Genomic DNA, 23,443 nt, shown 5'->3' on the forward strand with positions numbered 1-23,443 from the left:
TTGGGAGGCTATTTACATTATAAACCAGCTCGGCGTTTCACTGTTTCTGCTTTGAACAGACTTTGGGGACATGAGGGAGAAAAAAAACGTGTACAATTATCTCTCATAAAAGCTAATTTTCACCTTTTTTTCTTTTTGTCTCCCCCAGTGCCAGAACCCGTTAAGACCAGTTTAAGCCAGCCCCAAGCTGCCGGTAGCGGTACCAGTCCTTCCACCAGCACTATTGCCAGCAGCAGCAATGGCAAGCGGGCACCCGCGAGCGGGCAGCAGCCGCCGGCCTCGCGCTACCTGCCCCGAGAGGTGCCTCCGCGCTTCCGCCAGCAGGAACAGAAGCAGCTCCTAAAGAGGGGGCAGCCGCTGCCCGCGGGGACGCTCGCCGGCGCCAGCGCCGCGCAAGGGCCCGGCCAAGCCGGGGCCAGCCCTCCTCCGCAGCCCGGAGCCGGCGCGCAGCATCACCCCAGCAAGACCCCCACGGGTAAGAGCTGTTGCCTTTCAGCAGAGTGACCGTTCTTTGGTCGTTCTCTCGGAAACGGCCCCGATTTGGGTGTTTCCAAGTCTTTGCCGGTCTTGTCTTGGCAACGGCAGTGCTCTTTGAGGAGTGTTTCGCACAAAATGGTTTGTGGATCAGAATGGGAACGCCGCTTGCCTTGTGTTGGGACAGCTGTGGCCTTGTGTGCGACACCTGTACGTGCTTGTGCTCCCAGCTGCTTTCCTCAGGTTTGGAAAATAGTATTGTAGGAAAAGTAGTTTTGTATCCCGGGCTTTTATAAAACGGTAATAAAGCCTGTTAGCTTTTGGAAATAGCCTGAGGGGGAATCTATGTCTCAGCTGCCTTCTCTAAGAGTTGTTTGCAGATAATGAGCAAATAGGCAGCTCTCCTCTCATTTGCTGTCTGTGCTAGAGATCTTACAGCATATTTTTATAGTGGAGATGAATCTAGTCAATAGATGGTGTGTATCACCTTGTTCACCCCCGCCTGGATAGATGCTGCTTTTCTGTGATGGTCAGAAAAACTCAGAATATGGTAGAAACTGCTAAAAATGGGAGGAGCGTAGCAGCCTCTGGGCTTCACAGTGTGGTGCATACCATACAGAACAAGACAACCCACGTCTAATTTGCTATAAAAGCGTTTATGGAAAGCTTAGGTTGCTTTGTTTTTTATCAGTCTGCCCTTACTTCACAAAGCCAAAGGTTCTTGTTTATGCAAGGGTAGTTGTATCTTCCTCATGGAAAGATGCTGAATCGTAGAGCTCATTTGTTTCTCTTTCCAGCAGGTGGAGCAGCTCCTTTGCTAGGTAAGAGCAGTTGACGGAGAAAAATGAGGTATCTAGCTGGGTTCATAACCACGACAGCCGCGCGCCTGGCCACGCCGTGCTGCTGGCAGAGGAGCACGGCCTAGCTCGCCCCTCAGGGACATTTGCAGCCGTAAAATGCGTGTGTTGTCAGTCTTCAAAACTGATCTCTCCTACTGCCTTGCTCTTCACCTCGGTGAGCATAAAGAGCAAGGAAGCAAGAAGGCTACCCAGGGAAAGCCAAAACTTTTTCAGCTGTTGTGCTTTAAGTAGCCTCAGAGAGGATTTCTATCCTCCAAGGGCACCTAAGGGTCTTTTTCTTCTTTTTTCAGATGGTTCTGTAGTGATAGGAGCAGATGTGACTCACGGGCACGTGGTGTCCTCACCCCGCACCTCCGTTTCTTTCCACGGAGCAGTTCGTTGTCTCTCTGGAGATGTGTAGATTCAAAGTCCTGAACCCTCCAGCACTTAAGCTATGAATTTTTGATGATATTTAGTTCAAACTAGTTCATATTTTTGTGACTATGGAAATAAAAAAAAATATAGATTTTTTTTTTTTTTAAATGAGGACTCTGAGCAATACTTTGCTAGAAGGAAACGTTCCTGCTTCCTCATTTTATTGCCATTGAGGATCATATTCCTTTCAATCTGTAGCTCCAGCTCTCTGCATGTTTCATTTACTAAAAAGCCAGTGGAGGTAAAAGTTCTCCAGGAAAGAGAAGTAAAGGGAAGGAACGATATAATTGAACAATTTGATCCATATGTGTATCTTGAAAGCTAACTCAAGAGTAAATAGGAGGCCCACTAGGTGCCACATGAATTCAAACATGTTTTGAACCCCCCATTTTAGACAGCCTGGCTGAATATTTCTCTGAGACACATTCTAATTCTGTTCTGTTCATTTATGTTCACACAAAATAGCGTATTTTTGAAAGTACATGAGCTTGTTGGACCCGTGCTGGGTTTCATCCAAGCAAGTACCTGTATATAAATTGTTTGTATGCCTGATGAGCAGCAGTGGGTTCATTCCATGGATGGCTTGGTATGATTCAAAGAAGCCGGATCATCCTAAACGAGCATCTTGCTTCCAGAGGATGCTTTTTGTCCAAGTGTCATATTCCTACATGGATGTCTTCAACTCGTGCAACTTTGTACCCAGGATCTGTGTAAAACCCTCCAGGTGGTTACAGGGGAGGCTCTTAGGCATCACCAGCCATCTCATCCTGGTTTCACTCTATTCTCATATCAGCATCTTTGTGATCTGCTGCCTTGGCCTATCCAAAACACTTAGCAGAGCTCTAAATGCAGAGTCATGAAGTAAAAAGAATGCTCTGCCAGTATAAGGAAAGTAAGAATTAATAACCCCCTAGTACTTCTTTTCAGGCTTTATTTTTTTGGACACCAGTGAAGTGGATTAGAGAGTGATTTTTGTTTGTTTTTGTCTTGTTGTCTTTTTGTCTTTGAAACTGTCTTTCATTTATTGATAACTGTCATGAAATTCATTTCTTCCGGAGTACTTGAGAGCACTTTCTATGGGACTGTCATTAGCCAACACTTCGGTCTTGGTCTACCTTGACACACAGAGCCCATTGGTATTCCCAGCTCCCTCTGCGTTTTCTCAGCTAACGCCAGTGGATGTGGCAAAGAGTTAACTTGCCTCCTGGAAGCGAGGCATTGCAGGAATGTTTCTTTTGCCATGTGATCTGCAAGAATTTTAATTTCTGAAAAGTTCCACGGGAGAACAAAAATAACAAGTACTGTTTTATCCTTTGTTTCCTTACAATTTATGAAGTTTGTCTAGTAATCTCCAGGCAACCGCTGTGTGTTTGAGGATTTTTAAGAGCAAAGATCAGAAGTAGTAGTAAGATTTTCTTGAAGATAGCTCTTGCTTTTCTGTCGTTCAGCAATGGGACAAGCAGTGTCCATCAACTCTGAAGAAACGTCCCCTGGCCTGCAGGGAGCTAGCAGGGAGCTTCTGCACATCTTTGTATGGCGAGTAGAATATTTTGTGGAACTCACCAGTAACATAGCTTTCCAAAGCCTAAAAGAAAGGAATGCAAATAAGCCATATCGTAGTTGAAATAATGTAGAACACAGAGTCGTTGTGGAAGTGGAAGAGTTACACTTCTGGAGCGCTGTGTGTGTTGTTTTCTGGGAAGTGAGAATTTTGTAGCAGTGACAGAGCCCTGTTGTTTTCCCACTGTGGGCTGATGCTAGGCTGCGTGCTGAACTTTTTTTCTCTTTTTTTTCTATGAAGCAGGAAGTTTTATTTCATGTTTCAGGATTTCATTGGCTGCTATTTGTGTCTGCATGGCTGTGGCCTGTCACATGCATTTCAAAGCAAGTGTGGGCAGTAAAAAGTTGCAGAGTACCAGTGTGTAGAATGCTTGCACCTCATATCGTAAGCACATTAATCTTAGCTTTGTTTTGGTGCATTTTCTGGGAAGCAAGATTAAGAAAAGCTTAGTGTTCAAACCATCCTGTGTTATGTTTCCTCCTGCTTGCTACCTTTCGACTGCATTCTACTTCAGAGCTGCTTTTAATAGAGCAGTTTATGTGCCTGAAAGGACAAAGTGGGAGACAAGTTTGCAAGGAGAGGTAATCTCTTCCAAAACCATCTAATATAATTGGAAAATGCAGAATAACTTAGGCAAACAGGTTTCATTTCGTCAGGTGTAACAAAGGAGTAGGGACATTCAAGCTCTCTGCCTGAACGTGTAGTGCAGCTTATTCTGCGCAGTCCTGGCTGGAGGAGAGCCTCTCCTAACACCTCAGGGGCTTGCAAGAAGGTTTAACCTGGTTTCCTTGAAGACTGGCAGTTGGGTGGAACTCTTAAAAAAAAATAAAAGTACCTGAAAACTGCTTCTCTGGGATTATTAGCTGAGCCTTATCTGTTCATATGAACCTTTTGCTTATATTGTGTAATTCCACTATTGGACGCTATCTTTGTCTGAGTCAGAAAGTTGTAGAAAACAACCCTGCAGTAATTGCATTTCACTTTTGGGTCCTTCATAAAGACACTCTTTTAATGAGTGTTTAAGATCTGTAATGATTACAGTGTTAAACTCTGTTTAACAGAAAGATAGTATATTTGATCACATGGTAGGCTTTCTGTATATAGCATTTTTCCCACTGCTTTGTGGTCAGACGTTTTATGTTTATTTTATGCATATGAAAGAACTGTTTTGTTTGTTTCCAAAATGGGAATCACTGCTAATCACTGTTAAATCAAAATCCCTAATCCAAATATCTCGTCTTGTTTCAGAAAGGTGAAAAAACGTTCAAGTGAGAGATGTAAAACAGTATTCATGATGAGCAGCAGTACAAATAGAGAAGCATTCTGGATTTTGAAGTATTTTATAAACCTAGACTTTCAATAGCTATTGCGTAGCTGTGCTACAGAGCTGCACTTTTGTGCAGGACAGATTGAATACCTTTATATTTTTCTCTGAAAATGTATAAAAATATAAATGTATTTTAATATTTTTTAAAAATTAGTTCTGTATTTTGTTTTAGGTAAAGGTCTATAAGAGAAATGAGATAAAATTATAGCCGTGTCCTCCATGTGTTGAGTTTTAAAGCAGTTCTCTCTTCAGTAGCAGCGTGGGTATTGCATAATGCCCTGAAGACATGCGTTATTATTTAATGAATGTTGCTCCTGACTGAGGGAACTTACTTACATGTTGGGGACTTAACTACAGAACTGGCTATTTCTACTACTTCTGCAACAGTCAGATAACTATGTATAGGAACCCCTGCAATAAAACTGCCAACACTTTTCACTTGTTGTGTTGCTTGAGAGCAGTTTGTGTAACAGTTCAATCTACATCTTATCACTATACACAATTTCTCTGCAATGTGGCTAAGTGAAAGCTCTCCCACTAGCAGGATCAAATTTGATATTAAGCCATTAGTTAAAAATAAGATAGAATAGAATAGAGTAAGATAAAATAAGATAGAATAAAATAAAATAAGATAAAGTAAGATAAGATAAAGAGATTTTGCTTTGAATAGCCTTTCTGCTGGAGGTCTTATTCAGTCGCACCGAGCATGCTCAAGCACCAGCAGAGCTTACATGGATGACAATTATGTTTTTTTTCTTCTTTCCTTTTTTCTTCTGCAGGGCTTTTTAGAATTTGGTAGCAGTTGTTGTCCAGCCCTGCTCCCCAGAAATCAAAGTTACCGAAGTCACTAGTGACAGATACATGTTTAGACAAAAGGACCTGAGAAAGCATGCTAGCGAGGAAGAAATTAAATTCACGTAGAGATGAGAGCCAGCCAGCAGATATTATCTGGCATATGCTCCTAGGTAATCCACATTTTCTGAAATAAGTCTTGGCTAATAAAGAGATTTTTGTCCCCTGAAAATTTTCAAAAATTCCACATGATATTTTGAATATAGAGAAGTGGCAGCCTCTATGGAGCACAAATACGGGCATTACGAATGAAAAATGGGCGTGTTAAAAAATCAGCAAACTAATCTTGGGAATGAATTTCTCTGTATTGTGAGTGTTTTCTGACATCAGGCAGCAGAGCATGAAAAATAAATCTGCTTCCCCAAATCTATTTGACCGTGATTAGAATTTTTCACTGGTAAAGAGAGAAAGAGAGAAATCTGTGGAAGGATAAGTAACGGAGACTCCTGAGAGAGACAAACTGAGATTTTTGCTGTCCTCATTTTCAAAGAGAATGATTTAATGACAATTTCCTTTGGAATCAGTAGAATCAGTAGATCTGTATTCTGCCTGTGACCCTGCTGGAGAAGGCTGTGATTTAGTGGCAGCCAGATAAATAAATGGCCCAGGTGTCTGCTGGAGAAAAAAAGGCCAGGAGGCAAAGAGAAGGTTTTAAGCGTGCAAAGTTTCCTGACCAAAGATGTGAAAAGACGAGCTAGCAGGTCGTGTCTCTGTGAGTGGAGCGTCAAGTCAGGGTCAATATGAGTGGGCATGAGCGTGTCGTCCTGAGAAAGGGAGGAGTTTCATACAACTCAAGAAATTGGTAGGTCTGGTACTATACAAAACAAGTCTTAAATTAGTTCTAGTTATTAAAAAAAATAAACAACTTGTTTCTTGAGTCCATTATATAACAACCAAGACTGAGGAAATTGGTCTGATCAGTAGGGAGACCTGTTGTTAGATGGCATTGACAGTGCCTAAAATGTATTTTCTCTTGCTCTGTGACCCAGCTGACTGTCAGCCCTTTGCCAACAACATTAGAACATTCTGAGTCAGATGGCATATTTGTATTCTTAATGCTGGCATCAGTTATTTGGCTATAAACTGCATCTTCATTAGATATTTCGAATGATACCAAACTAGAAAAGATTGCAAGGCAACTGGAAGACTTACAATATGGAATAATGATGATAAAATCTAATAATTGTTCAAAAAAAACCCACCTAACTCTAATCTAGAGTTGTAAATGCCTAAAACGCATACCTGAAAGACTGCTACAAAGAAGAAAATGGTATGTTTTGTATGCTTATGATGGATCAGAATAGGAGTGCTAGGCTTAAATTTCAGGAGGGAAGATGAAAATTAGGCTTTAGGAAAATTGTGCCCATACCAAAGGTATCTAAGAAGCGAGAGGGAACACTCTAGGACTACGTGAAGACTCCCTTGCGGGAGGACTTTTGAACAAATGTCCCTAGGCACCTGCCAGGACTGGTTGCTTAGGTCAAGTGAATGGTCGGCATAACCTCTTGAGTTCCGTCTTTTGTGTCCTTCACTATCTGTATGGAGTAGGGTAACTGGAGATGCATCAGTTCATGGAAGAGGAGATCTTTCGTTTCTTTCCGTAGCTTTTTAAAATGGCATTTTCAAATTTTATCGGACTCCTCTGATGTAGAAGTTATTAGAAGACAGAGCTCGTGAGAGGGCCTGCCCTCCCCAATTTCAGTGGAATCTGTATTTGGTTTTGTCCCCAGACTTTGGAATCTGTTCTGTGTTTTCTTCTTGCATATCCTGATCTCCTAGACAGAGGCCACCAGATGAGGTTCCACTTACGAGCACCTGTATCTGTGTGTTCAAATAGGTTGCAGGACAAGTTTGCTCTGTTTGCAGAAAGCTTCAAGAAACGTGGAAATGTCACAGGTCCTCTTGTGATGTACAATTTCAGGTAAATTAGGAAAATTTCAGCTGCATATAACTGACATTAATGGGATATAATCACAGCAGTATTCTGATATGAAAGTTTTTGCAGAATTGAAAGTCAAACTTGGCTTAGGGGAGCTGTTGAAAGAGTTTTGTGCATGGAACAGAAGCAAGCAAAAGGATGGATGATGATGATGACTATTATTATCTTCCGTTGTTCTTGCAATGAGCTTGTAGCCACACGGTCATGAAAGGTTACTGCAAAGAAGCAGAGAATAATGTCCTCACAGAGAAACTTGCTGTTTTCAAGGCTGCTTTGGTGGCAGCGATTTCGGGAACGTGGGCAAAGTAAGGTGTGATCCCAGGAAAAAGGATAGAAGCGTCAGGATGCCCACCTAAGCAGAATCACCACAGGCAAACACGCTCCATTTCTCGTGTGATTAGTATGGATTTGGGATAGGAGGAGGAGGAAGGAAATACCACATTATTATAAACTGAGAAACCCTGGGAGTGGGTATATTATCCTGTAAGATTTTTAAATGTGCCTTGCTGCAAGGTCTCGGGTAGGATCTCCTCAGAACCAGTGTCGGGTACCTCCTGAAAACATCAGGCTGTTCTCTTCCCTGCCCCTGTTTCTTTTCACACTGTCCTCATGCCCTCAGGATAAGGCCCTGTGGGTCTTCATGTCCTCAGGATAAGGCCCTGCGGGTCCTCGTGTCCTCAGGATGAGGCCCCGTGGTGGCCCCTGGGTCCTCATGCCCTCAGGATGCGGCCCCATGGTGGCCCGTGTCCTCAGGATGAGGCCCCATGGTGACCCGTGGGTCCTCATGTCCTCGGGATAAAGTCCCGTGGTGGCCTCTGGGTCCTCATGCCCTCAGGATGCGGCCCCATGGTGGCCCATGTCCTCATGCCCTCAAGGATGAGGCCCCATGGTGGCCCGTGGGTCCTCATGCCCTCAGGATGAGGCCCTGTGGGGCCGCGCTCCGCACTTGGGGCTCGCGCGGCCGCCTCAGAGCGCGGCGGGGACGCGGGCGCCGCGCGGGGGCCGGCGGCGGTGGCGGCGGCAGCACCGCGCGCCCCGCTCGCTTGGCCACCTCTCAAGGCGCAGGCGGAAAAGCGGCGGCGCCGCCGACTGCCGCCGGGTCCCGCGGCAAAAACGGTCCGTGACAGTCGCAAGAGTTCAGAGGGAGAGGAAGGCGGATCGGTTTAGTGTCAGCCGCAATTAGATAATCAAGGCTTAAAAAAAAAAAAATCCCCCCTGCGCGGATACCTTAACCTGGCGCCGGGGCGCGCCACGCGGGGCCGGGGGAGGCGGGCCGCGCGCGCCAAGGGCATTTCCAGAGGCAGCGCGGCCGAGGCCCGGCCGGGCGCGCAGGTTGTGCGGCCGCACGCTCGCACGGAGCGGTTTTTCTTGGCAGCTCGACAGGATGAGGCTCGCGCCGTGCACGGCCGACATGTTGAAGGCGAGAGCCGCGGAGAGCGCAGAGGCAGCAGTAGCAGCAGCTCTGCACGCAATGTAGCGTCTCCTAGGATGGTGGGGCGGCTCCTTTCTGCAGGTATTTTATTACCCGTCAGCCCTTTTTTTTTTTTCCGTAGCCAAAAGAGGAGGAGAGGAGGTAAAGAGAGGAAAAGGAAAGGAAAAAAGTAACCCTAACCCTGAGAAAATAGCATCTGCTTCTGTTAAATCAGCCTTTATTACATAACATTTCAGAGGCAGAGCTGCAGCGCAGCGTCCTGCGCTTTTTGGCTGCGTTTCAGGTTTGATAAAATGGCGTCTTCGCAGCGAGCTGCTTGCTGGAGATATGTTGCACAGGGCAGAAAGATGAAATTGTCTGGCATTTTCTCCTGCTGTTTCTGCTCTGGAGAGGTAGCATTCAGAGGAATCCCTTCTAATCGCGGAAGCTGTTGTTTTATTTGTGCTTGTTCTGCTAATGCATTTAAAGGGTTCCAGCATCAGAGGAAAGGAGCTGCGTTTTAATGTCGTAGTGCAACAAATTAAAGCAGGGCAGCAGGCTTTCCACTTGGGCACTTAATGATGGCTTAGGCTTGGAATGAATAAAGCTGTTTTATTTAGCGCTTCCATCTCTGTCTTCCCACGTTACGTTTGCTTTTCACGATTTCATAAAAAGAGACTTGCTGTAAGTTGGCTTCATAAGTTACTTCAGATCGATGGCAGTTTTTGAATTTGTCCTGAGCCTCAGACTCTGTATGCGTATATCTAAATGTATCTGCTACCCTTAAATATTAGCACCTCCGCTCAGAGGTTTGCTACTTTTGTTCTTTAGAATCGATGCTTGCATCGTCTTTACTTTTATAAATTCCATTTGCTCCAGCACTTCAGATGCTTCTGGCAGTTCCCATTTAATCGAGAATGAAAAAACATCATGTGTAGTCTGTTTTAAAGCTTGCCTAATGTTGACTTGAATGGAAAATAATTTCTTTTTGCGGTGGGGAGGTACGAACACGCCTTTCTGTTTAGTTTACCTGCTCAGAGCCTTTAAACTTTGCATGATAATTAAAAGCCCCATCCAGGGCTGTCCCCCGCCTTCAGGATATTTCTCTCTTGTGCATGTCAAAGCAAAGGACAACATGGTCTATAATGTGTCCTTTCGGCAGGACAAAACAAGCCAATGAATCTCATTGCTCTTATGCTGACTAAAACAAATTGCAAAATAAAACTAGTATTGGAGTGGTGGGGGGGGGGGGAGGAGGACACCACTATTAGATTTGATTTAAAAAGGGATAAACACAACGTTATTAATAACATGGTTCTCATTAAATATTTATGCCAGGCTTTGCCATTTCACACCCTCTCCATGCTTTGGTTCGTAAATCAGCTGAATGTTGCATTACAGCTGAGGATGCCTAATTTCACTGTGCACAGTACAAACTAATTACAGTAATTGGAGTTGGGAAGACGCATTTATTTTTAACTCAGCTGAATAAAAATGAAAAGAAACACTCCTCTAAACCACGTTTTCCGAGGTGGATCTGCGTTTCAGATAAACAGCTTGTGCTGGCAAAGTATTATTTCAATAATTATTTCAAAGAAACCCATACAACCATTTCTCACATTTCACTCTCGTAGCGTATGCGTGTAATCTATGTCAACATTAAACCATTTTTACAACTAATTATTCATCCTAATTATGGAGCGCAGGCAGAAATGGTTTCTATTTTTAGTAAGTATGGAATCAAAGTTTGCAAAGCGTATTGAGTGCAATACTTAGTAATACCAGTAATCTTCCCTCTCCCTACTAAGGATATTATGAATAACTCTTATGGCTAACGCTGATTCAAGCTGGGCATTTTTCAGGTATGCACTTCTGTTGCAGTTTGACAGAAGGTGGGTGTTTATGCTTAAATGTTAATATTGTAAATTAGTTTTTCCTTTGCAACTGCTGAAGAAATTTTAGTAAACAAAGGAGCAGTATTTTATGAAAGATGCACATTTAAGCTTTTCAAGCACAAAATGCTACTTTAAAAGTTGCTTTCACTTTTGTGGCTTACCAGTACGAAGAGCTGCTAATAGAAAATACCTGTGGTTCTTGTGCCTGAGGCGGTGGTAAAAATCTTCATTCGATTCATGGAGGAAAGCTGGAAATGTTCCCGACAGGCTGCAGTGCTTTACCCTGCTCCCTGCAAGTAAATGAAAGGGGAACCAGTTCTCAAGAACTAATATTTTTAATGGCTTCCCCATTTCAGTTGAACAACTTGGAAAATAAAGCAGAAGGAAATATTGGCAATTTTTATGAAGAGTTGGTTTCTTAGAGAGTTGGAGGGAATTTCTAGTTTAGGGGGGAAAAAAAAAGGAGAGGGAAAAATTCCCTAGATTTAATCATGAAAAATATTTTTCCTTTCATTAGTTTGCCTGTTTGCCTATATGTTTTAAATCCTCATGGATTAAGTAGGACTCTGAGCTACTGTTTAGTTATTTATTCTCAAGGAAAAGAGAAGTAGAGAAAATGGAAAAATATCTCTTGTTTATTTGCTTCCAGAGGCAAGAACATAAAAATTACTCTCTCCAGGGTCTCTACTCAAACTGTTATTTTTCTCCAGGACTAAAGTCACAGATTTTTGTAGCTTGTGTGTTTATTTTGTGCATTCTTTTCCACTGTCTTCATATGCCTTTCGACTGTCCCGTTGCTGCTGCTTTTATGGCAGCAGCGTCCTGGTGTTGGAGCTGGCCCGTAACGTTCAGGCACTGCGGAGTGACTGCGGAGTGACTACGTCTCTGGAAAACGAACACAGTCGTCCAGGTTGAGATTGGAAGCAAGTTGCTGCTTCCAAAGAGCTCCTGCGAGTCGTCTGCTCCAGCAGGTCCTCGGCCACGTGGGAACCGCCCTCAGGTTTTTCCAGGCATTTTTGAGACTCACTGTAGTGAGCCTGATGTAGCCCAGAAGCCAAAGCCAGACAGTTCAGAAAGCTGGTAACTGAAGTAGCTTTTGGAACAGCATCTGTCTTAAATCTCCAAGAAACCATCTTTGTCTGAGTACATTCTTTTCTTTCTTTTTTTCCCCTTTTATTTTTGTTGTAGCAGATAATCCTACCGCTCTTCGTGTTATACCGGAAGGATTTGGATTTGGATTTAGATTTTTACCAGATTGTTTGGGCTTTGTTGTTGTTGTTGTTGTTAATGTATTTTTTGTGCGAGCTCAGCCTGATGGCACTGACCAGGCCGCAGAACAGGGAATGTCCAGGACAGGTACCATTTTATTGAAGAAATATTTCCCTATGTTATGTCATAACAGATTTATGTGAACCCTCATCAAGGCGGCCACTTTGAGATTACTGGTTATTGATAGTGGGTGTGTATGAATCTCCCTAAAAGAAAATGTACCAGTGCTGTCTGGCAATATCCTTTGATTTGTAACCCCTCCAAAAGCATTCCCTTCCTGGGGCTTGCTTTCTTTGTTTTATTTGTTTGTTTTATTTTTTTTTTCCTTATTTCTCTGTCCCTGAAAATCCTAGTATCTCATCTAATGAATCATTTTGCTCCTTTACTCCCAGGAATCTTCTACAGCTCTATTTACTCATCAGTTTTTCCCATACCCTCTCCTTGTCTTTACCTTCTCTCTACAAGTGATTTCATCTTTGAGCAGGACTCATGATCATCCATGTTTAATAAATAAGTAAATAAAGATTGAAGTGACTTCTTTTCCTCTCATGTTGTGGGTCTTGTCTCGGCAAGTATAGAGCCATCTCCTTGCACTGTGCTCTTGATCTTTCCTCGCAAGCCTGCCCTCCACAGGCGCTCTCGCCGGCCTTGGGCAGCACCGTCCTTCTCCCAGGCACTCGCATATCCACACTAGCAGCTTTGACAAGACTTTTTTTTTTGGAACTATAGGTTTCAAGTCACTTAAATCTTTCTGGCACGTCTGAAATGCACAGCTGAATCTCACCACCCACGGTGTTGGAAAAAAATCTCACAGCTCCTCTTATCTGATTCCTTGGTTACCTCACCTTCTTATCTTCTGGCCTCGACTGCTGCCCCTTTCTTCCTTTGTTATTTCTACTCTTCTGAGAATGCTACTTGGCTCATTTTTTCTGACCCTGTCGACCCATTTTAAGTCATTTCACTGGCTTTCTTTCACGATCCGTGTCTTACCTAAAATTCTGATCTCTGTTTGGCACCTGGATAGCAAACCTGGATTATGAGATAAATTTTCAGCCTTCTCCTTCAGCTCTGGCACCGTTGCAGACCTGCAATGTCCCCATTCAGCTTTGTCTGGGAATAACATGATGTTTTTCCCTTGCCGGCCGCTGTGTACAGGAGAAAAGCCAGGTCAATCTGGCTACTATCGGGCTACTAATATGATAATATTATACTTTCTTTTGGATCTGCCATAAAAGCCTCAATTATTTTGTTCTTTTTGTGAAACACTTCTTGCCTCTAATCATAAATCTTCAGATTTGCATGTCGTACTTAGTTGAAATTCAGTTTGACTTTCAGGAACTCTGCTGTAAAAGTACTTTCGAATTAATATATGAGCATTCAGTTTCTTTGAGGCTCAGATGACATGCTAGTTGGAATCACAGGATTCCTATCCATATTGTGAGTTTTTAAATGCAAATTCTTCTACACAGCAGTTTTCTGTCTTCCAAAAGCATCCTTGAATGCATTGGTGGAAGTAGTGTTTATGAAGATGGGAGTTGGAGCTCTTAGATACTGAGATACTTGAAGGTCTCTCTTGTGGGAAAAGTTCTGCCATCTACTTCTGGTCCATCCTGAGCTGGCGAGCCAGTCTGAGACTGTCCTGTAGAAACGTCTTCAACAATAAAAGTTAAGGGAAATACTGAAGTCGAAGGGTTAGTCAGAGCATTCAGACGTTTGAAGAACTAGAACCCCTAAGGATTTAAAAAGAAAAAAGAAAAGAATGGACATACTGTCCTGGTTTAGAGTGTTCTTCCTTCATAGCTAATCTTAGTTTAGGCATTAGGCAACTTGAGTCTTGTCTACTAAATGCTTGAAAAGCTACAAGCAAAATGTGTGAATAACTAGGCTTGGTTTAAGAGGGGAAGCTCTTTTTATTCTTAGATGAAATTTTTCCCAGTATTGGCATGCTTTCAACTGGAGGCAATTAAGAAAGAGTGAGTTGCATTAAATTAATGTATATTACGCATCTGCTATTAACAGCTCGTTGAGGAGACTTGTATATGAACTCCCTACAAAATAGTTCTTGCATTTCATATTCAAATCTAATCTAGAATAATTGAGCATAAAAAAAAACTTGTGTGGTTGTGTTATTGCAGGGTTAAAGCAAGTAAAAATAATTGGTATTCAGAATTCATAATGTACCATTCAGATACTGTTTCTCCTTTATTCGGGAAACTAGTTTGAAGAACCGTGCTGCAGATTGCCTTTAGTCAGTATCCATAGGATCTCACTGAACAATTTGCAATAAAAGTTCTTCTGGAAGAAAATAAAAGTAGTAATTTGTACTAAAACTCTCTTATACAGAGCAATCAGCATATAAACAAATGCTTCAGATTCATAACCTGAAGTAGGCTTGAAATTGCCTTGTCTCCCAGATGATTAAATTTCATACTCTAGCAAGCAAATAGATGCTCAGGAGCTCTGCGTTGGATTTTTGGATTAGTATGGATATTTAAAGGTGTGGGAGGTGCTATGAAAATCCAGCATCCTGAGTTATCTTCATAAGGTAACCTTTATTTTCTTTGATTTGGGAGAAAAACCGGACTGTATGTGCCAGTTCTAGGATTTGCAGGGGGCTTCAGCACTTTTTAAGAACTCAGTTCCCTGGCAAAACTGACTTACTTAGGAAAGTCTATGTTCTCTGCCAAAAAGAAGGTTAGACTAATGGTTTTTAACTGTGTTATTGACACAGAATAGATAAGATGACTGTCAGTAGTTGTTGGTTTGCATATAGATAGGTTTGAGAAGAACTTAAATGAAGTATGTGATGATGGGACTGTGGCTGTGTTGTAATAAGCAATGACTGGTGGACGCTTTAAATTTTTTATTAGGTATACTCTTTTATGGTGATTCTCTGAAGAATGAGAATTGATTGCACCAAAGTAAATGATAAGCGTCTCCTCTCCTTGAGATCTCCTCAAGCATTTCCTTGAACTTTGCTTTTTAGGTTTTTCCTGTCATTTGTATATTTGCTCTCCATGTATATTACCTGTTCAGTCTTTTACTGACGTATCCAGAAATGCGAAGTATTTTTGTTACTCTGCCTTCAACCTAAATACTTTCATTTTAATTGGGAGTTTGGTCAGAATAAGAGATACAAAGATGAGCATGGTGCTTTACTGTAGTGAATAAAACTATTGTACCGCTTCAAGAAATGTACTCCACAATTTAGTTAGCATAATTCAGAGTTTAACTTAGAGTGCTGGGTTAGAAGGTATGGTAGTCTACGATAGTCCTTTACTAGGGTTTTTTTTCATGGTGCTTGGAACAGTGGACTCATTTTTAACCTTGTTGGATCCTTTCAGATCTCAGTCACAGTGGATTGGGAGACCATTATGAAAATTCCCACTGGGGACAGCAGCCCACTTTCCGGAGTGACGGCAACTGCAGCTGGGATAAAGTGATAATAGACAGGACTGACAAGGAAGCGTGGCCTTCCATTACAGGAGCTGAGACTGAATCTGCCTCAGAATGTACTACAGACACTGACTCTGCCTCCAACTGTGGCTCAGAGAACAGTAGCATGGCTACAGGGAGTGCCCAAGGCAACTTCACTGGACATACAAAGAAAACTAATGGCAATAATGGCGCCAACGGAGCACTCGTCCAAAGCACTTCTAACCAGAGTGCCCTTGGAGCTGGCGGAGCAAACGGCAACGGGAACTCAGCCAGAGTGTGGGGGGTGGCTGCAGGCTCCAGCTCTGGCCTAGCTCACTGCTCTGCCGGCGGTGGGGATGGAAAGATGGACAACATGCTTGGAGATGGTAGAAGTCAAAACTGCTGGGGTGCTTCCAACTCAAATGCTGGCATTAATCTTAACCTTAACCCTAATGCCAATCCAGCTGCCTGGCCTGTACTTGGACATGAAGGAACTGTGGGAGCAGGCAACCCTTCCAGTATTTGCAGTCCGGTCAGTGCCATAGGTCAGAACATGGGCAACCAGAATGGGAACCCGACGGGCACCTTAGGTGCCTGGGGAAACTTGCTGCCGCAAGAGAGCACAGAACCACAAACGTCCACTTCTCAGAATGTGTCTTTCAGCGTACAACCTCAGAACCTTAACACTGATGGACCAAATAACACTAACACCATGAACTCTTCACCAAACCCTATCAATGCAATGCAGACAAACGGACTGCCAAACTGGGGGATGGCTGTTGGTATGGGGGCCATCATCCCGCCCCACCTGCAAGGCCTTCCTGGTGCTAACGGAACATCAGTTTCTCAAGTCAGTGGGGGCAATGGTGAAGGAATGGGCAGTTCAGTGTGGGGGATGTCCCCAGGTAATCCTGCCGCAGGAAACAGCAATTCTGGGTTCAGTCAGGGGAATGGAGACACTGTGAACTCAGCATTAAGTGCTAAACAAAACGGATCCAGCAGTGCTGTGCAGAAGGAAGGAAACGGAGCGAGCGCGTGGGATTCGGGGCCTCCCTCTGGCCCGGGGGTCCTGGCGTGGGGCAGGGGCGGTGGCAGCGGGGGCGTGGGGGGGATGCATTCTGGAGCGTGGGGCCACCCCGGCCGCAACGCCAGCAACGGCGTCAACGGCGAGTGGGGCAAGGCCTCCAACCAGCATTCCAGTAGCGACATCAACGGGAAAGGATCAGCGGGGTGGGATGGCTCGAGTGTTACCGGCCCCAGCCCTGGCGCGCAGCAGGGCAACGAACAAATGAACTCTTGGGCCAAGGCTGCAGCGTCTGGCACCACGGCTAGCGAAGGAAGCAACGACAGCAGTGGGAGCCAAAATGAAGGCAGTGCTGGGAGGGAGGGGGCTGCAGAAGGCAGGAGGAGAGACAAAGGGATGATCGACCAAGGGCAAGTTCAGTTGCCAAGAAATGACCTTGACCCCAGGGTCCTGTCCAATACAGGGTGGGGACAGACCCCTGTAAAGCAAAACACTGCCTGGGAATTTGAAGAGTCCCCGAGGTCTGAACGAAAGAATGACAATGGAACAGAGGCCTGGGGTTGTGCAGCTACTCAGTCTTCAAACTCAGGGGGGAAGAACGATGGGTCCATCATGAACAGTACAAATACCTCTTCAGTATCTGGGTGGGTCAACTCTCCACCTGCAGCTGTTCCAACAAACACAGGTTGGGGAGACAGTAACAACAAAGCACCAAATGGCCCAGGGGGATGGGGAGAGTCAGCAAGCTCTACTACTGTTACTAATGCTGCTGCTGCCAAAAGCGGCCACGCTTGGAGTGGGACCGCAAATCAGGAGGACAAATCACCTACCTGGGGTGAACCTCAGAAACCCAAATCTCAAAACTGGGGAGATGGACAGAAATCAAACCCAAGCTGGACTTCGGGAGGTGGAGATTGGGCAGATTCATCGTCTGTTCCCGGACACTTGGGTGATGGGAAGAAGAATGGATCTGGATGGGATTCTGACAATAGATCGGGGTCCGGTTGGAATGATTCCGCGAGGTCTGGGACCAGTGGGTGGGGAAATGGCACAAACAGCAAGGCTAATACAGGTACAAGTTGGGGGGAGTCTTTAAAACCGGGCCCCCAGCAAAATTGGGCTAATAAACCCCAGGACAGCAACGTGAGCAACTGGGGAGGAGCTGCTTCTGTCAAACAGACGGGGTCGGGGTGGGTTGGGGGGCCAGTGCCAGCCAAACAAAAAGAGAACTGTGAGGCAACTGGCTGGGAAGAGCCATCTCCTCCGTCCATTCGCCGCAAGATGGAAATCGATGATGGTACCTCAGCTTGGGGCGACCCAAACTACAACAACAACAAGACTGTAAACATGTGGGATAGAAATAATCCTATCATTCAGAGCAGTACCACAACCAATACCACCACCACGAGCACCATTATCAACACAAACATGGTTGAACCTCAGCCACCGCACCAGTCAAGTGCCCAGCCGAACCGCTCCCCGCTGCTTGGTCCAGGTATGAAAATTACTCTATTTGCTTCTAAAACAGAGATGAAACACAAAGAATTTAAATTTGGTGGTTTTCTCATTGCCCCCCCCTCCCTTTTTTTTTGGAGGAATATGTAACTTTCTGACAGGGAGGAACAACTTTTGAATACGCAAAGCGAATTATTAACAATGTAAACTTTGTTTCCCTTTGGTAATCCCTTTGGTATTTTCTCTTTATTCACTGTGATTGTAATATAACAGTTTACTGAGTTTTTCAAACAACCGTCCATCAGGGGAGCTTACATCATTTGGCTGATTGGGCTACATTCACTGGCATTGATAAAGTCCGTGCTTCCTTTGGAAGTTCCCTCTTGGTCCGTATGGCAATTGAAATCTTGCTGATGTGGAGGACATGCTGGGAAATCCACTGAGAAGCTTGTGGAATTCTGTTAAAGGGGGAAAAATGAGATATTTAATGATGTTTAACCTGTTTGTGGAAAGAGAGCTTTAGGAAACTTAAGATCTTCTCTTAGACTTGAAGTCAAGCTCAGCAGAAAAAATTGGCAGAAATTTAATCATTACCACTGAAGCACTATTAACTTCTTGTCCTAATAACAAGGCTCGTAGAACCAGACATGCAATTATTCATCTTAATTCAAAGTGTTCGAAATAACTAAATAAAAGTCCAGAAAGAATTGCAAGGATCTTTTGCTGGCTCCACAATGAAGGCAAGCAAAACTTGAAAAAACTCAGATTAAGAAAATGCTGGGTTCTTAGATTCTTGGTCTGTATTTATTTCTTCAGGTCTTCCACAGTGAGGCAACACCTTGTTTTAGCAGCTTCTTTAAATTCAAGCATTTGGGGTTGGGGTTTTTGCTAACCTTTTTTTCCTTTTATTTGCCTTCTGTTTCTATTTTTCTAGTCTTTGTTCTTGTTTAGACACTCTGCATCTGTTTCTTTCCTACAAACTGTATCTCTTGGCAACAGACACATTTTTTTTTTTAACAGTTGCATGAGTTTAGGCTGTTTCTGTTCCTGTGTCTTCTGTTTGTTGTCTTTTATAGAGATTATTTGTGTCCATCCTTTAGGTCTCAAACATGGGTAACACCTTGAATTTCTGTGTGCTTTTCATAAAGTTGGATTGATTAAAGATATCATTGTTCAGGGTAGCAAGGAAATGTATTTTGACATGATCTGAGTTCAATTGCAAGTTTTTAGGAATAGAAACTAGGGTGGTTTTCTTAATTTAAAGTCAAGGTACTGTTGTAGATAATCAGGGAGGAATAAAAATGGAAGAAAAAGAAGAAAATTGCTTTAAGAGAGCAGAGGTTTAACCAGAAGTTACTGGAAAACCTCTTCTATTTGATGTCCCACAGACTTCTCAAAAGAAATCTAGGCATTCTGTATAAAATTCTTCCATCTGATGCTGTCTCCCTGTCTCCCAAGTTTTTGTTTTGTCTTGGTCATGGCTAAATATAGACTTTTTCATTGTGCTTATCTCCAAGTGGGATCTGTTTTCACTTCTTAATTTTTGTCATTTTTATTCTCTTTCCAGTGTTCTGAAATAATTCAGGCTTACTGTAGCATCTGTATAAAAATAGTCTCATGTTCCCTGCCTCGGTTCAGTCTTTTAACAGTTGAGAGTGTGTATTTTAATACAATGACAGGAGGTTCAAAAGGAGAACTCTTTACAGAAGTCTGCAAGCGAACCGTCCAGCATATTCGATGCATCGTTCTAGTTTGCCTTAAACTAAACGTCCTTCCTTCCCCTGAACGTCCTTGACATTTCTGAATTGTGCTGTCATCGAAGTGTTTGCCTGTTTGTTTGCTTTAAACTGATTTTTGGCTGAGTACACTCGTGCTTATAAAACCATTCATTTAAAAGGACACATTGCTTATGCTGTTCATATAACCTTAACACCTTGCAAAGGAAAATCAAATGTTTGGAATCTTTCACGTTTTGAAAATTGACATTTAAAAAGCTCTGGAATTTTCTCTGGGAATAGATGGTAGCACAACAGTTCTTCTCCTTGCACGGTAGTTCTGTGAAAAGCATGTGAATATGTAGAAGGAAAGACTGAACCATAAGGCACTGAGAAGTGTTTGTGTAAAATATTCCAGCTGTGGAAGCAAGGTGTTGGCACTGGATCACGATGTGCCCTGCCAGTCACTTTTATCATTTCCCCTTATTCGGGAACGTCAAGAATAGTGAGTACTGGGTTCTCCTCCCGTGCTAGCAGGGAAGCCTGCGGTGCAGCTGCAAGACAGCACACACATGCTCAAAGCAAAAAGATGTTTTTTTCATGGTGCTGTATAACCCCAGTTAACTGTTCACCAGGGAACAGCAATCGTGCGGAGTTTCAAGTTTATCCTACACCAGTTTAGAAAGAGAGGGCAAGTTACAGCCTTTTTATTCAGGTTGTCACCCATCCCGAGCAGTTCTCAAAATTCCTTGAATGCAGAAATGAAAAGCCAGTGATGGGAAACAGATGTTGGTACACACTTGATGAAAATGCTCCAAGGAGTTTCTTTTTGTGTTGTAAAAAAACAAAATGTGGTAGCTAATGTGATAAATGGACTCCTTTCTGGTTTTAGGGACTTCCTCCCAAACCACTGGAGATTTATTTGGGAAGACGAGAAAAGAGTTGGTGGTTTTGATTTAGATTAAATTTTAACCTAAATTACTTGTGCATAATTCTTAGCCGCACTCCCAACTCCTGCAAATTTCATACAAGGAGAGTGAGGAGAGAGAAGAGGTTTTGCAGGTAGGGAATGTGCAGGAGAGAGAAGTTGCTGGATCCTGGAGAGCCACGGACCATCCTCCCAATGCTCTGAAGTATCCCTGTTATTCCGCTGTTCATATTGGATAGATGGAGACCGGCAGAGTTCCAGTTGTCCCTCTGAAAGAAGGGGCTGATAAAAGATAATGTAGATTTACCTGTGGAGCTTTCGTAGTGAGAATTAAGGTCTCTGGAGATCCTGGAGAGTAAGTAATTGAAATTTTAAACCAGCTCTAAAGCCTGAAAGCTCTGCAGTCTTCTTGTTATTTCTTTTATCATCCTGTACCATCATCTTGGTGGCAACTTAAATATTATTCATTCATAATGTGTCATTTGCATGAAGCAAAGAATACAAGATTATTTTCCTACCTTGAATTTGCATTAGGGTGGAATTGAAACTGGATCCATTTGGAGCTCCTTTAGGATACCCTTTGGAAAAAGCTAACATGCTGTAGAGGGGGACGAGGGGGCTCCTGGACTGGTTCTGCAAAGCCTCTCCCCTCCTTCGCTGCAAGGTTGACGTCCTTGCTGAAAGCTGAATTCCTAGCTGGAATTGCAGAGCTGCCGGCTCTCTTGGTGGGAGCAGGTCCTGAGCTCCGCTGCGTGCAGTGGAAACCCTTTAGAAAATTAAGACATGAAAGGTCAAGGCTCATGAGTGACACTTGAAAACATGCAACCTCCGCTCCCCATGTGCATTTTCATAGCTCATTTCCATTATTCTTAGACTAACTAGTGAATATTTAGTAAGTCACTTCATTTTGCTGAAGAATCTCATCCTTTTTCGCCTACAGAAGGTCCCAATATTAAATTTGCCTGTGTTGTAGTCAGATGCTTGCGCTATTTATCACAAACCAAGCAACTTCAAGGAAAACAATTTCTGTTATCCAAATGGCTATAGGGTTATTTTGAGGGAAAACAACTGTATCCTGCCATAGTTTAGCTAACATTTTACTTTCCCTTGAGGATTTCCTGTTGGCTGGGGCCCAGTGTTAATTATGTTTTGTTTTGTTTTTTCTATAAAACAAACTGCTAATGTGTCTGTATTTATTACTCACTGTGATCTTCTTGTTTCTTGCAATTCGGAGTGTTTAAAAATGGCAATATTAAAACCTCACTGCCCTGCCAAAGAGCCGCTTAATAGAGTTTACTCTGTTTAAAACCAACATTCATCCAGATCTTTTTTTAAAAAACAAACAAAACAACACGGAGCTTTTTCTCAGGAACATCTAGCTACATGCTTTTTTTTTTCCATTAAAAAAAAATCACATTGTTATCCTTCCAAACAGTGATTTAAAGAAATTTTCAGGTTTCCTGCATTCACTCAACCTTCTGTAATATAGTTTGCAAACTTCCATTGTTGGGAGCTGCATAGGACGGGAAAGCATTGCGTATCCCGGGGCAAGCTCTTTGCACTGCGCTCTCTGATAGTTCACCTGTGTGTGAAAAATCCTACAAGGTTATTCTAAAAATCAAGGATAAATGTTAAAAGAAAAAGAATGCATTAGCAGAATGCAAAGGAAATGCATTTCCTGCTACCTGCAGCATTTTGCAACATCCATTTGCAAATGCAGCCTTGTGCGTCCCTTCAGGTTTCTAAAATGGAGCAGTCATGTAGAGTCACAGAAAGGTGGCAAAGAAGTAATAACATCAAGGAAGCAGGTGCCTCTTGACAGGAAAAACAGATTCGTAATTGACAAATATGCTGGAATTTGCTAGAGTTGTGGTTAATTTTTGCAGTATATAAACTATTTCTGCAGCAGCCTTCCGCTTTTATTAACTAATTTTCTGAATTGAATTCAGTCTGTCAAGATTCTTTTAAAAATGTTAATTTTAATTTTTTTTTTTGTAGTTACAAGTGTTATCTTAGCAAAGACTATCTCATTATTTGTAATTCCGTAATATTTACTGTTCAGTACACTTAAGGCAAAAATAACCTGGCATTGCACATCTGTGTTCTTTAATCAATGTTATTGAATTTACAGGAACAAATGGTCCAATTCCTTCCATTCTTTTAATTCCACAAACTAGTACACTTTATCACTTCAGTGTATGAATTGTGTTCTGAGGTTGGTTTTATGGGTACTTCTAGTTTCCCATGTAGTTTGCGTGAATGCAGGGAAATGCTGCTATTCTGCCCTCTCTGCCTTTGCATCTAGTTGGCCCTTCAGAGATGCTTTGCTTATTTGCTTCATTTGTGTGCAGCTAATCCCTTTCAGATGCTGTGTAATTAAAATAAATCCATGCAGTTGTCCGACAAGGTTTTCTTCTGAGTAGTGAGAAAGAAATTCCAATAAAGTGCAGCTTAAATTAGTTCTCTTGAAGATGCAAGGAACAATCTTAAACAAGGATTTTAGGATTTTCTTCCACTGTGTGCCAAGTAGTATCCTGAATATTTTTGGCTGTACATTGACTGCAGCTTCCATAACATAATTTCTGTTGAATTCACCAAGTCCTGCAATGACTTCCAGTGAAAATAAGCACTTGCTTGAAGAAACACTGTTGCTTAGGCCATGTGCTTAAGTGATTCCTTGTCACTGTCTACCTTCTTTGGGTATCTGCTTCTGTAGATATGAGGGAAACATAAGAAATTTGTTTTCTTGCTGTTATGTATGACTTGTTTTATGCATATGACATGTATATATGCATATGTATAAATTTATAATATACACACATTCATATATATTATATTTTTACATATTTACATATGTTATTTAATTCACATAGTATGTTGTGTTGTTTAAATATATTATGTT

At 42.8% G+C, this 23,443-nt stretch overlaps 1 protein-coding gene across 6 annotated transcripts in view; it reads left to right on the forward strand.

Moving 5' to 3' along the window:
- Positions 1–430: 430 nt before the first annotated feature.
- Positions 431–23,443, forward strand: part of TNRC6C (trinucleotide repeat containing 6C) — a 49,783-nt gene continuing 26,770 nt past the window's right edge. For 5 of the 6 annotated variants that reach the window (XM_026051377.1, XM_026051380.1, XM_026051379.1 and 2 more), the window contains exons 1-2: positions 431–475; positions 15,347–17,938. In XM_026051377.1, the coding sequence (XP_025907162.1) occupies positions 15,565–17,938 (2,374 nt within the window). In that variant the 5' untranslated portion in view covers positions 431–475; positions 15,347–15,564. Of the gene's footprint in view, positions 476–8,891; positions 8,941–15,346; positions 17,939–23,443 lie in introns of those variants that run through there. The other variant, XM_026051382.1, reaches the window with a different exon arrangement.

This window comes from Nothoprocta perdicaria, unplaced genomic scaffold (assembly GCF_003342845.1).
Source record: "Nothoprocta perdicaria isolate Ctin4 unplaced genomic scaffold, notPer1 scaffold_75, whole genome shotgun sequence".
In the NCBI taxonomy this organism is placed as follows: domain Eukaryota; kingdom Metazoa; phylum Chordata; class Aves; order Tinamiformes; family Tinamidae; genus Nothoprocta; species Nothoprocta perdicaria.